This window comes from Lepisosteus oculatus, chromosome 11 (genome assembly GCF_040954835.1).
Source record: "Lepisosteus oculatus isolate fLepOcu1 chromosome 11, fLepOcu1.hap2, whole genome shotgun sequence".
NCBI classification, from domain to species: Eukaryota; Metazoa; Chordata; class Actinopteri; order Semionotiformes; family Lepisosteidae; genus Lepisosteus; species Lepisosteus oculatus.
The window spans coordinates 24,300,963-24,313,564 of NC_090706.1; the positions used below are offsets into that span (position 1 = coordinate 24,300,963).

Consider the following 12,602-nt stretch of genomic DNA (forward strand, 5'->3'; position numbering starts at 1 on the left):
AAGTGGCAGAGTTACAGTACAATAGATTCTGAGCAGGGGTATCTACTGAATGTACTTCAGGTAAAAGTACTTCAGTTTCCTCTCATCTCCCAGTTGGCATTTTGGTAGGTTAACTGGCCATGTTAAATTTCCCATCTCATGAAGAGTGGTAGAGGAGAATTTTCCATACTTTTTAACCTGTACCTACTGTATATTCCCAGTCCCAACACAGTTGATACTAAGAAGTGAAAAAGGTGAAAAATAAAAAAATGTGTTTCAAACCTTTATTTTAATAATAATACTTTCCATTAGCTGCTTGTGGACCTTCCTATTCAGTCACTGCAGTTGAAAATGCCTCAGCTGTTGCAGCCCTGTCTTAGATAAAGGCAACTACAAACATAAAATAATGTTTAATTAATTAGCGTTATTGCTATATCTGATATTATTTAGTATTGTGTTTTCATGTTACCTGTGGTTTTGTTTTAATTTGTGTGTCCCTGTGTCTACTACGTGTGGTTAATCTGGGTGGTATATTGGCCGTTGATAGGTTTTGCTGAACCTTGTGGTCAAGAGGTTTCTTCTTGGTGAACGTGTGTGTGTGTGTGTGTGTGTGTGTGTGTGTGTGTGTGTGTGTGTGTGTGTGTGTGTGTGTGTGTGTGTGTGTGTGTGTGCAAAGCTGTGTCTTCTGCTTGCAGCTTGCCAGTCATTGGGTCGTTCCAGTTGAGTTGCTCAGGTCTGAAACCTTTGTATAAATACACCACATAAAACGAACATTTAAATCCCTTACCTTTTTTATTCATTACTAAACCCTCACAGTGACTGTTCATACAACAATGTATTTTTCTGAGTTGCCTCTAAAGGTTTGGCTTTTTAAATATTTTGCAAGTGCAGTTCAGTAAAAAGAAGCTAGATATTATTTGTCATCTTCAAAACAATGAAAAGGCTCGGCATTCTAATACTACCTGGCGTTAAAACTGTGGTAGTGTCCGAGAGGTGAAGATGTTATAACATATACATTCCTTATAATTCCTCTTGTCATAGTGTTGATTCTTGAATTACAAATAGGCCAAAGATTCTGTAACTCAGTTTTTGCTGAAAAAGTCAAGTATTATCCTATTTATTGAAATAGGTTCTGATTCATTAAAGAATTTCCCTTTACATGCAAACATGTTTTAGTGAATTCACAAATAATAAACATATTTATTTTTAATCCAATGCTTATGTGATTCATAAAGTAAACTGTATATTTGACTAATTGGAATTTAGACAACACTGCACCTTTGAAATATATTATACACTTGCCTTTCTGTTTTTCCTAACTGTTTGTCTTTTGCCAAGCTTACCAAGTTTTCATATCATATGGAATTAGATAAAAGATTGGTTGACAAAATGTGAATGTTAGACTTTCAGAAAAAAGCAGAGGGTAAGAGATTAATAATGTAATTAACTTATTTGAAGTCAAATGATACTGGTTTATGTCAATGCTTTGAAAATAATTTGAAAGCTTACAGTATGTTCCCCTTTTTCTGTAGGTGACACCTGTACAATGGCAGAATACAACAGGCTAAAGAACATGCTTCTAGATCTTCAGTCGAGAAGCTTCAAGCAAGGCAGAAATGTCCAAGAAAATCGCATGTCCCGACGGAGATTTCTAGTGCAGAAGATGTTTAAATACTTGGATATCAACAACGATGGGCACCTAAGCAGCGATGAGCTTGCTCAGGTGGGCTTATTGTTCTAATAAAAATTGGATTGCAGTGTATTTTAGTGTCCCATTCAAAGTGTAAATTGCATATAGCACTGACAAAGCCTTGAGAGAATAGTTTGTTCTGAGGGGAATGGAGAACACAGACCAAAAAAGAAAACAGAAGATGATTTAATAATAATGTAAAAGAAGAATGTATTTATAACATTACTTACAGAACAGTATACTTTGGTTCTTATACAGGTTCCAGTTTTGACCTCCTTGGCAAATACAGATAGCAAATAAAATAATATGCAAATATTATTAGCTTAGGTGGGTAGCTGCATCAGCATGCTTAGTCTTCAAAGGAACAAGTAATAGGTTTATTCCATGCTGAAAAGAGAAGAGAGGTCCCAGGGTTTTGGCTGTGAAGCCTTCTTCAGGTGACAGCCACCTGAAGAAGGCTTCACAGCTGAAAGGTTGTGATTTCTCTCTTCTCTTTTCAACATGGAATAAACATAATAATTGTTCCTTTATTATTAGCTTAGTTCATATATGCTTTTATCCAAAGTGACTTACATTTCATCAGCAGGGTAGTATAAATAATACCACAGGATTTTTATAAACCTGCAGGACAATTGGGTAAGAACATATTCAAAATACACAATATGAACCATGTCCACTAGTAATAGGGCACATGTAACTTATTCAGTAATGAAAGGCTTGAACAACATACTTAAGAATACGGGATAACTAAAAATATATCAGTGCAGTCCTGGAAGAGAGAGACTGCAAACGCTGCAATAAATTGTAAATACTTAATACTGACACCTTGATTGTTGCAGTGTCTGGTATCCTATAATCTCATCATAGAATACATCTAATAAAGAACTGGTCCCGGTGGTGTCCATGAATGTTCAGACACTTGTATGGAGTGCAGGTTGAGCTGTGTGATCTAGACATTGCTAGGTCAAGTTTAGGTCATGCCCCTAGCTGACTATGATGGAATTCGCCAATCTCAGGGTAGTGTTGAGAGGGTCTTTTGGCTTTCTGTCAAGCAGCAGTTACTGGTGATGTCAGCGAGAGCTGCGTTGCCCCTCAAGATCAACACCTGCTCTCCTGTCAGTCACTGTGGACTGTATAGTGTGTGAACTGACAAATGGCTTTGCACAGGACTGTGTCAGAGGAGAATTTCTGCATTTATAAAAGAATAGAGACCAAGAAAGGGTTGGGAAGGTTAAGTTGGCTATGGTCTAATAAGAATAAAGATAAGATAATATCCGGGTCTTGTACACTGACACAAACTGCATTGCAAGTAGGAATTACAAGAATAAATGTGTGTCATTCCATAAGGTTGCCTGAACTAAGCAGCTTTATAGATTTGTGACACACACATACTGTATACTCAAAGTCAAAGGGAAGCCTCAAATAAGTCCTTCTTTGACTCGAGAGATGTATACAGTAAATATTGAAATCTTTTTAAATGTTTCATTCAGAGGCATTTGATATTAAGAGACAACTTTTGTTTACTTTAGAAGTAGTTTAACAATCCTTTAATGCTTTAATATGACATTTCTTTGTAGATCTCTATGAAAGATCACTTAGATGATGACCTTCTGGAATGCACAATGCAGGACCTGCTCAGATATGATGATTACAACAATGATGGTCATCTGACACTTCAAGAATTTTACACTGCATTCCGTAAGTCAAAATACGTTTTTTATGTATTTTCATTTTTAATAAAAGTAATATATGGATTCATTACTGTATATGTTTTGTCTGAAAAATAAAATGCAGTGCTTTGCTTTTGTATAGTAGGTTTTATGTATCTAAAACCTGTTTATACAGTATGTATAGTACAGTACATATAAGAGGACGCACTTCATCCACCAATGAAACTCAACACCAACCTTCAAAGAAGCAAAGGAGAAGTGAGAAATTACTACAACAATTATAATAAATAGGAAATTTCAATAGGTCAGATTGAGCAAAACTGAAGTGGAATTTAGCCAGGACCCTGGCCCATAGCCAGCCTCTCTGTTCTTATGAACAGTTCCATGGGATCTTTAATGACCACAGGTAGTCAGGCGTTCAGTTTTAACATCACATCTGAAGGTCGACATCTCCTACAGCACAGTGGCTCCTATCTCTGTACTGAGGCATTGGTCTGGAATTTCTAACACCACTTTCAGCTGCTGGTTTTACTTAGAGGACTTCCATCCCTGTACAGACCAGAGCTTGCCCTCTTTAGCCTTTGAGAGCTGATGAGATTAGTGTACAAGGTGTATAGCTTCTAGGGGTTAGTACTTGTATTGTAATGTGTTTTGTTGTCAGGAACATGAAAAGATGAGTCAAGAGTCTGTACAAGTATAAAAGAGTATTTTATATTGTTGTAGAAGTTCTTACTATCTCATTAGCCACTGTATGAGTCTGCATGAAAAGTGTGCTGTTTCACAGATCTTTAGGAGAGCAATATTAATGACATGTCCTGTTTCATATCACCTACAAAAGTGAGACTCTATAAATGAATGTGACAAGTATCTCACTGTGTCATCATAGATCCATGTTTTCAAAAGAGACTAATTTGAGACTATGCAAAAAAAAGTCTATTACTTTTTATCTGTATTTTGTCTTTGTATATTAATATGACTGAAAACAAGTTTTACTATGTGTTACCTCTGAACATAGTTCACTATGACAGTGGTGACAGTGGACATGAACATAAATTTAATCAATGACCACTGTGCTGGCCTGATGAAAAGTGAATACACCATCAGCTGGACACTTTGCAATACAGACCATTTTCATCAGCCTGTATAAAGAGCATCAAGGGTAGGAATAATGTAAATACTGATGTACCATAGGTGTGTCACCCAAAATTTTTAAAAAGAGTAATTAAAGCAGAAAATGCTTAACATTTCTCCACAGCTTTTTAGCATTATTTCTAGAGCCAAAGCAACAAAGCAAAGCCAAGCAAAATTCCCCAGAATACTTAAAATGCCTAATGAAAAAAAACAGCATGATGCTTTCACCCTATAATTTCTCAATTTGGAATGTTAATGATAATGTTGAACCACTAAACACAATTTTATTTCCACAGCCCCTGACATTTGTCACTAAAAAAGCTAGAATGTATTTTAAAAAATCAGACCTGTGATCTATTCCCATTAGTTCAGTATCTGCTTCTGGGCAGCCACAGAATGGCTTCTGGGCCATTGCACTGATGTATACTACAGACATTAAAATAAAAAGACCTTCAAAAATATCTTCATTAGCTAAGTGGATTTTGGATTTCCTTTTTTAACATTTTGAAACTAATTCTGGAGGTGAGGAAATTGGGATCCTTTGCTGTTTGGACCATTAAATCATGTCCATAATCTCTTCCATAAATTATACCCATGAATCTTTCACATACTGTATGACATTAATCTCTCGATAAAGAAATAATTCTCAAATTGCCATCCTGACTGAAAATATACATAAAAGTTGTTAAAAGCCATAATGCCTGTAAAACAAGTCATTAGCAATGCCAAGCAACCACTTTGAAAGTTTTACTGCTTGAGTAAAAAAAAACATAAAAAATGGGACCATTAAACCTCACTAGTCATTAACTGTGGTAACGACCGATTTTAGTAGTATTATTGTTGTCATTATACAATTATTTTCCTGTTATCGTCCAGATGGTACACAGTATCTGTTTCAGAGTTTTTCGTACTCAAGCCCCACCAGAATATTTAGCATTTGAACATTTGGAAGAGAATCATTACAAAAGCTCTTCATCGAATGATGTTCAAGGTTAACAATACAGGTGAAGTACAGCTGTTATTTGCCCTTCACTTTCCTTCAAGAGAAGGATATTAAAATGCAAAAATACTAAATATTCAAAAATCTGAGGCTAGAGTTTTGAAAGTGTGTTTTCACTCAGTTTTGGAAATCATATTCAATACATTTAATATAAAATCTCATTTCATAACCAAATAAAGTTAAATATAAACAATTAGTTGGTCTTCTTGTGTGCCGTGAGAACCATACAGTATACTCTAACTTCTCAGCTCAATGAAATGCAAACAAATTCATTTGAGGTGTATCTGTGGAGATCACTCAGCTGTTGTAGTGCTCTGTAATGTGATCTGATTAGTTTAATACATACACAATTACTTTCATTCTTTTTTAAATTTTTATAGATGCATTGTCTGAAATTAAATCTTTGCAGTTATTATTTTTCCTTTATTGTTTTGCACTTATCCAGGACTCTTTTTCAACAGAATGTATTTCATTATCTCTCAGAAATAATGGTGCTGTACAGTATTTATCAATTTAGTGCCTAGAAATTTAAATACTATATTTTCCTTGCATCCATCCATTTTCTAATTCCCGTATCAAACATAGGGCTGTGGGGGGTGGGAGCCTATCCCAGCAAGCTTCGGGCGCAAGGCAGGATACAGCCTGGATGGGACACCAGTCCATCACAGGGCACGCACAAACACATAAGCACACACATTCACACCAGGGCTAATTTTTGTCTTTGGACTGTGGGAGGATACTGGAGCAAAAACCCATACAAACATTGAGAGAATGTACAAATTCAATGCAGATAGCACAACTGGTCTGGAACTGAACCGAGGATCCCCAGACAGCAATACTAACCATGGCACCATTCGACCACCATGCCACCCACCTTAAATCTTTTTCATAATGAAAATATTTCTTTATAATTTTACTTGCATTCAGATAGGTAATTTACAGAACTGCTACAATCAAACAGACAGCATTTGAGGGTATTTTGATACCTCGAGCATATTTTTAAATCGTTTTTTTTTTAAACAAATCTTCATAGGTCAAAGGCACATATGAAAATGAACTGGTTTAAACCCTTGAAAATAAGATGTTTAGGTTTGTATTGCATGTAACTGTAATTACCATTCACTGTAATTAATTGCATAATTATTAGCTATACAATTAATTGAATTCATTTGCCATTAAAGACCTCCGGATACTGCAAAGCACACTAAACTAAAATAGATTAGCGTAATCATCATTGTGAAATGCTAACAATTTTTAATGCAGACCCTATGGTTGGACAGTGATAAATTTGTAATGACAATGAAATACAAGCTGGCTAATTGAAATTAACCTTATATGGCAATTCCCAGGATACGTTCAATAGTTATAGCTTTGCGTCCTAGCAAAAGTTTTTTTTTTTCGCTAAGTGAAGTAGGGGAAGATAACACTTCAGGTCTTATTTCTTCAGAGACTAAGATGGTGCAAGCTTTCTTAAGCAGTCTTACTGCCACTTTTTCTCCAGTCTTGGATGGTAATCCATCATTCTCAATTTATTGAGTAACTCAATCAGTCCATTTTTTTTTTTGCAGGTGTATCTGTGTAACAAGAGTCTGAAACACAAAACAGCTGTGTGAGAAATGTTTAAGTCATAGAGCAGAGCTGTGGCAGAGCCACAGGACAGGGCATTGTTGACTGCATTTTACCCAGACTCATTATGGATTCGAGCCATGAGCTTCAGCCGAGGGATGAACATTAAATTCCAGCTAGATAGCTGCAGCATGCAGGCCCTTGTCGGGGAGGAAGCTGGATGAGTGATAACGTTGTGCAGTTGAACAGTTTTGCAGGCTGAATCTATTTGTTTTTCATTGCTCCTGCTAATAGCAGGATTATGAGGCACCAGCAAGCCTCACTGACAGTTGGAGTCAGCAGATCTGCTTAATTAATCAAGGAGGTGAAAGAAAAGGGGGGGGGGGGGAGTAATGTAATTGGCCAGTAAGTTCATCCAGCAGAGACTGTGTCCAAATGTGCTGAGGGAGAGAGATTGTGGTCAATGTCTTGCAGTGTGTCTGAAGGTCAGTGGAAATCCACATGCCAGTCCTTGTCTTTTCTTGATGTATATTCTCAGTGGGGGCAAATTATACAGGCTGAGAGAAGAGTATGGTTATCAGAAGGAGATCACAGCTCTCTAAGGGATGTAAATTATAACATTAGCATGGGACAGTCAATTGAGGCCAAAAAAAGATAAGGATGATTTTCTTATCTTTCTTTAAAGCAACAGCCTTTTGTGAAGTTTTAAATGAGCTGTAAGAGAATGAAAGTAAGACCACCGGTGTTTTCTTTCATTTTGAAGTGGGATTTCCTGGTCATATTTTAAGAAGATGTGCGCTAGAGAAAAAAAATCATTATTAAATTGCCTTCATCATGGAAAGGGGAGATTAAAAGATGAATGCTTCTCACTTCACACTGAGTTAAATTTCACCCCCTTGATGTTATTGTAAGGAGAAAAACAACACCTCATAATTCTGTTTAGGGAAGAAATTTTGTTTAACACTATTTTTTCAAACACTACTTAACTAAAATATTTACATTTTTAATTATCCTATGCCCTGATATTTTGCATGTGTCTGAAAATGTTCATTATAATACTATTATAATTATAATACTTCGTTTTAATAAAAATGTTTTGATATTTTGGTACTGATCATGTTAACAAAACTTATTGCACATGCTAATAGGGTATGCTTTTATTTTAGCATTCTGTCAAACTGAAGATCAACTTCCTGTCACACGATTGCAAACGTATGCACCTGTTTATCTATTATCTTTATGTTGCACTTTGGTGGAAAATCACTCATCACTCATTTCTCTTAGTAGAAGTCAAGGCCTCTTTAAAGCTATTTCATTCTTCCCTATGTATTTAGTACCTGTTTCTCAAAATGCTGGTCAAACCACAATTAATGTTTTTTAAACAATATTGTATTGAGACAACTATAATACATTACCATGGCAAACATTCCCATTCTTATAATTATCATATACACTTTACAAGGCACGTCGGCTTTTGATATTGTTACAAATGGCTGTGTCAAGAAATTTGGTGAATAAGCTGAAAATTACAGAGCAGATAAGTCAGTAAATAAAATAAATGATCATAACACTCACCTTGTAAAGATTTCACCAAGAATGTGCCTGAGCAGTCCTTTGTTTTCTGGCGCAGTTTTGTTGAAGAGTAATAATTCAGGCAATTGAGACACAGTTCACTATACACAGCAAAAACATACAACACACAAGTTTCTCTAATTAGAGTACAAGTTTACAGACAGGCACTCCAGAGGCCTGAAGGCCAGAATAAGAGACAACCTGCCTTCAAAACTAAATAGAATACAACCTGCAGTTAAATCTCTCTCTAACTAAATCCAGATGTCCAGATGTCACAAAATAAGTGAGAACCTATCTCCCTATTTTAAAATGTAAAAAAGGCCAAGAGATTTTTCACTTTTTAAGTCCTCTAAAAACTACAGAATAGCAAACTCTCTTAGCAAGATTCAGATACTTAGCTCCAGTTGGATGATCTCAAACAAGGACATCTCACCCTTTTTGTTTCCCTGTTCTATCTTACTGTACATATGATATAATCTGATTTTATATATGATTTATTTTTGGATTGTTGATCAACACTCAATGACTTACCCAGAACTTAAATAAGGTAAATCAAGGTCAACTTTATGATAGGTTTGAACACTAAATCTGGATTCCCTACATCTCAGCAAACATCACCCTCGCCATAAAACCAGAAATATTTACACAGCCAAGTGTTACCCACTTATCTTGATTCTTAGAGACACTTCATAGTTACCTATAGCTGTAATGATACTGAAAATAATTTTTTCATGGTTGTGAAAAGTTTGGTTTGTACATTTATAACTCTAAACAGAAATACATACTGTAAACAGTATATTTAGGTTTTTGGGATGAAAGTTAGATACACAAGAAATATATATATAATTATATATGTTATATATATGTTATTATATATATATAATTATATATATGTTACATTATATATGTCACACCTGAAGAAGGCTCCACGGCCGAAACGTTGTGTTTTCACTTTTCTTTTTTTCAGCATGGAATAAACCTATTACTTGCAAAGGAACAAGTAATAGGTTTATTCCATGCTGAAAAAAAGAAGAAAGAGAACACAACGTTTCGGCCGTGGAGCCTTCTTCAGGTGTGAGAGAGACAGGGCAGTAGGCAAAAGTAAAGTAGCGGGAGAACAAAGGTTGGGAGGGAGGAGGAGTGAGAGGCGGGAGCAGGGGACAGAAAGAGAGGCCAATCAAGAGGTGTGAAGTCAGAATGGGTGCAGAGAAGTGTGAAATGAAACTTCCAATGAATGGAGAAAATTTAAAAGAACAGTAGTCTGTCGTTAAGAGAAGGGAAAATGTGTGATCCTAGCTGCAGAATAATTTTGGTTTCGGTGGTCTTTCTGATGTATGAGTTTCGGAAAACTGTCTTTGAGAACACAGACAGAGAGATTAGAGCGGTCGTGGCCGTCAGAGGTGAAATGAGAAACAATGGGCTTGGAGAGATCTTTAATCTTCACAGCCCTGACGTGTTCTCTGAAGCGGTCTCTGAGTCTCCTTCCTGTTTCTCCAATGTAGATGGCTGGGCATTTACTGTAAGAGATACAGTAAATAAGGTTGCTGGAGGTACAAGATGCTGTCTGGGTGATCCGGAATTGTCCTGAGGGGCCTTGAATGAGTGTGGTGGTGGATGTGGCTAAGGATCTGTGCCTGTGACTGGAAGGTTGCTGGTTCAAATCCTGCAGCTGGCAGAGGAATCCTACTCTGTTGGGCCCATGAGCAAGGCCCTTAACCCTAACTGCTCCAGGGGTGCCGTACAATGGCAGACCCTGCGCTCTGACCCCAAGCTTTTCTCCCTGTCTGTGTCTCCACGGAGAAAAGCTGGGGTATGTGAAAAGATGAATTCCTAATGCAAGAAATTGTATAGGGCTAATAAAGAAACATTATCATTATGTGTATTTGCATGTGATACAGCGAGTTCTGTTGCAAGGGAAAGTGCCTGATGTGGATGGTAAACAACAACTATTACTTGTTCCTTTGCAGCCTACACATGCTGACGCAGCTACCCACCTGAACTATTTTATATTATATATATAATTTCATCTAGCATTCATTTTTGAAAATTAAAACTTATCTTTCACTAAAATATTTAGATATAGCTATACCTGTATAGCATACTTAACAACTTCTCAACTGCTTTTGACAGTGTATGTTTTTATCCAAGAGGAAACCTAGATTCTAGGTGAAATGTATCTCGTTCAAATCATCATTCCACTTTGGAACCATGACTAAATTATGTGGAGCAGAACCTGACAACAAAGATATTGGGATCTAAATCATACATTTAAAAGAATTTTGATTTCTTAATTAGGTGCCACATACTGTTTAAAATAATTTTGTAAGGGATAATCCAGAAACCCATTAAATCTTTGGGTCATGCTTTTTCCCCATTTATTTAGAATCATTCAATTAAAATAACAATTTCCTTTAATTAAATTGGAAGATACTTATCCTACATGAAAATATGACCCCTTGGCTTCTTGTATCATGGTTCCTACTGTATATCTGCTATATCAGATCACATTAGCTATTGGCACTGTCTTTCTTCATCACATTATGGCCCGTGGTTGTTATCTGCGCAGTATGCGGTCTTCTTTTATCTCCCTTCAGATTCTGCCACAAAGTGGGAAATAATTCATTATCATACCAGCATTGATTTGCTCCTTCTGTAAGCTTTGCTCTCCTAGAACTTCAAACAAGTGCATCAGGGAGTTGCACGCCTCCACTCACTCACAGACAACTCTTGCAAAAGACACCAATGCTTGAAGAATAGCCCAGTGGAGTAATTTCACCAGGCTATGCCTGAAACACTTCTCTGATCATTACAAATGGTGATGCAAAACTGTTCGCAAAATTGTGGAGCCTTCATTCTGTCATGAATCTTAAAGTGCTGTTTTCTGTGCACAAAAAGATAAAAATAGGTAAACTGTGAAAACATCCTCCATTCAGAACAGCTATTACAGGACTGGAAAATGATAACATGAATGCAGTATGTGCAAAAGCTAATATAAATTCATGATTCTAAGAACGGTGCAGAAGGTCTTTAAATCAGTAACACTTTTTTATTTATTATACTTTCTTACTGTTTAAGAAAACTACAATTTCCCCCTCTATCCTATTAAAGAACCTCACTAAATAACAGTGAAAAAATAATGTTGGTAAAACATTCCTTTATATTAGCATGTCTATTTTGTTGTCTTTTGAGAAATACTAAAATGCAGTGTAGAGCTTTTTTGTATACATCTACACCCATTCAAATATTCAAATATTTTACTAAACAGGCAAAGCCAACATAAGGGTGACATAAGTAAACTGAAATATGCATTGTACTGTATATACTGAAGAACACCATCATAAGCTAAAGTTATAATCATATTTCATAATTCATAATCATAACCCTAATTTCACATATGGTCATAATGCATATGAGTTTTTTTCAGCACATCACTGATTTTGTCTGTCAATTATTAATTATAAGTGGTTAAAGAAGACGTAAATGGTACAAAAGGCATGATTTAATTTGTCATTATGACAAGAGATTGTGCTTCACCTTCTTAATACAAAGGTTACAGTGATAACCTGTCACCCTTCACTGCAGATCACTACCAGCTGCAAAACCGAGTGCTTGCAGAGAGAACATTGATATGGATCCAACAGAGCAAAGAACCCAGACTGAAACCCATCAAAACCTATTTTACTAGAAAATCTATTTAGCAGTGCTGCCTTATATAAAGTATCTCATACAGTATATACAATATATATTTTATAGACGTCTTTTTATAGACTTTTTATTTTATAGGATTTAATAATAAAGACAGCCATTTAATTGATTTTTAAAGATGTAATGATGGCATGTCACTGATATAGAAATTAAGTATACAAAAATAAGAAAAGAATGAAGTTCATTTGAAAATGCTACTGCTGAACTCTTCACACATAACACCAGTTTAGATAAGAGCTGACCATTACTGTTGGACCCCTGAGCATAGTATTTCATTCAGATATATCCA

At 35.9% G+C, this 12,602-nt stretch overlaps 1 protein-coding gene across 2 annotated transcripts in view; it reads left to right on the forward strand.

The window, feature by feature from the left end:
* fstl4 (follistatin-like 4) overlaps nucleotides 1–12,602 on the forward strand; it is a 175,918-nt gene that overhangs the window by 104,461 nt on the left and 58,855 nt on the right. For both annotated transcript variants that reach the window (XM_015349418.2, XM_015349419.2), the window contains exons 5-6: nucleotides 1,512–1,702; nucleotides 3,247–3,367. In XM_015349418.2, coding sequence (XP_015204904.2) covers nucleotides 1,512–1,702; nucleotides 3,247–3,367 — 312 coding nt within the window. The remainder of the gene's footprint in view (nucleotides 1–1,511; nucleotides 1,703–3,246; nucleotides 3,368–12,602) is intronic.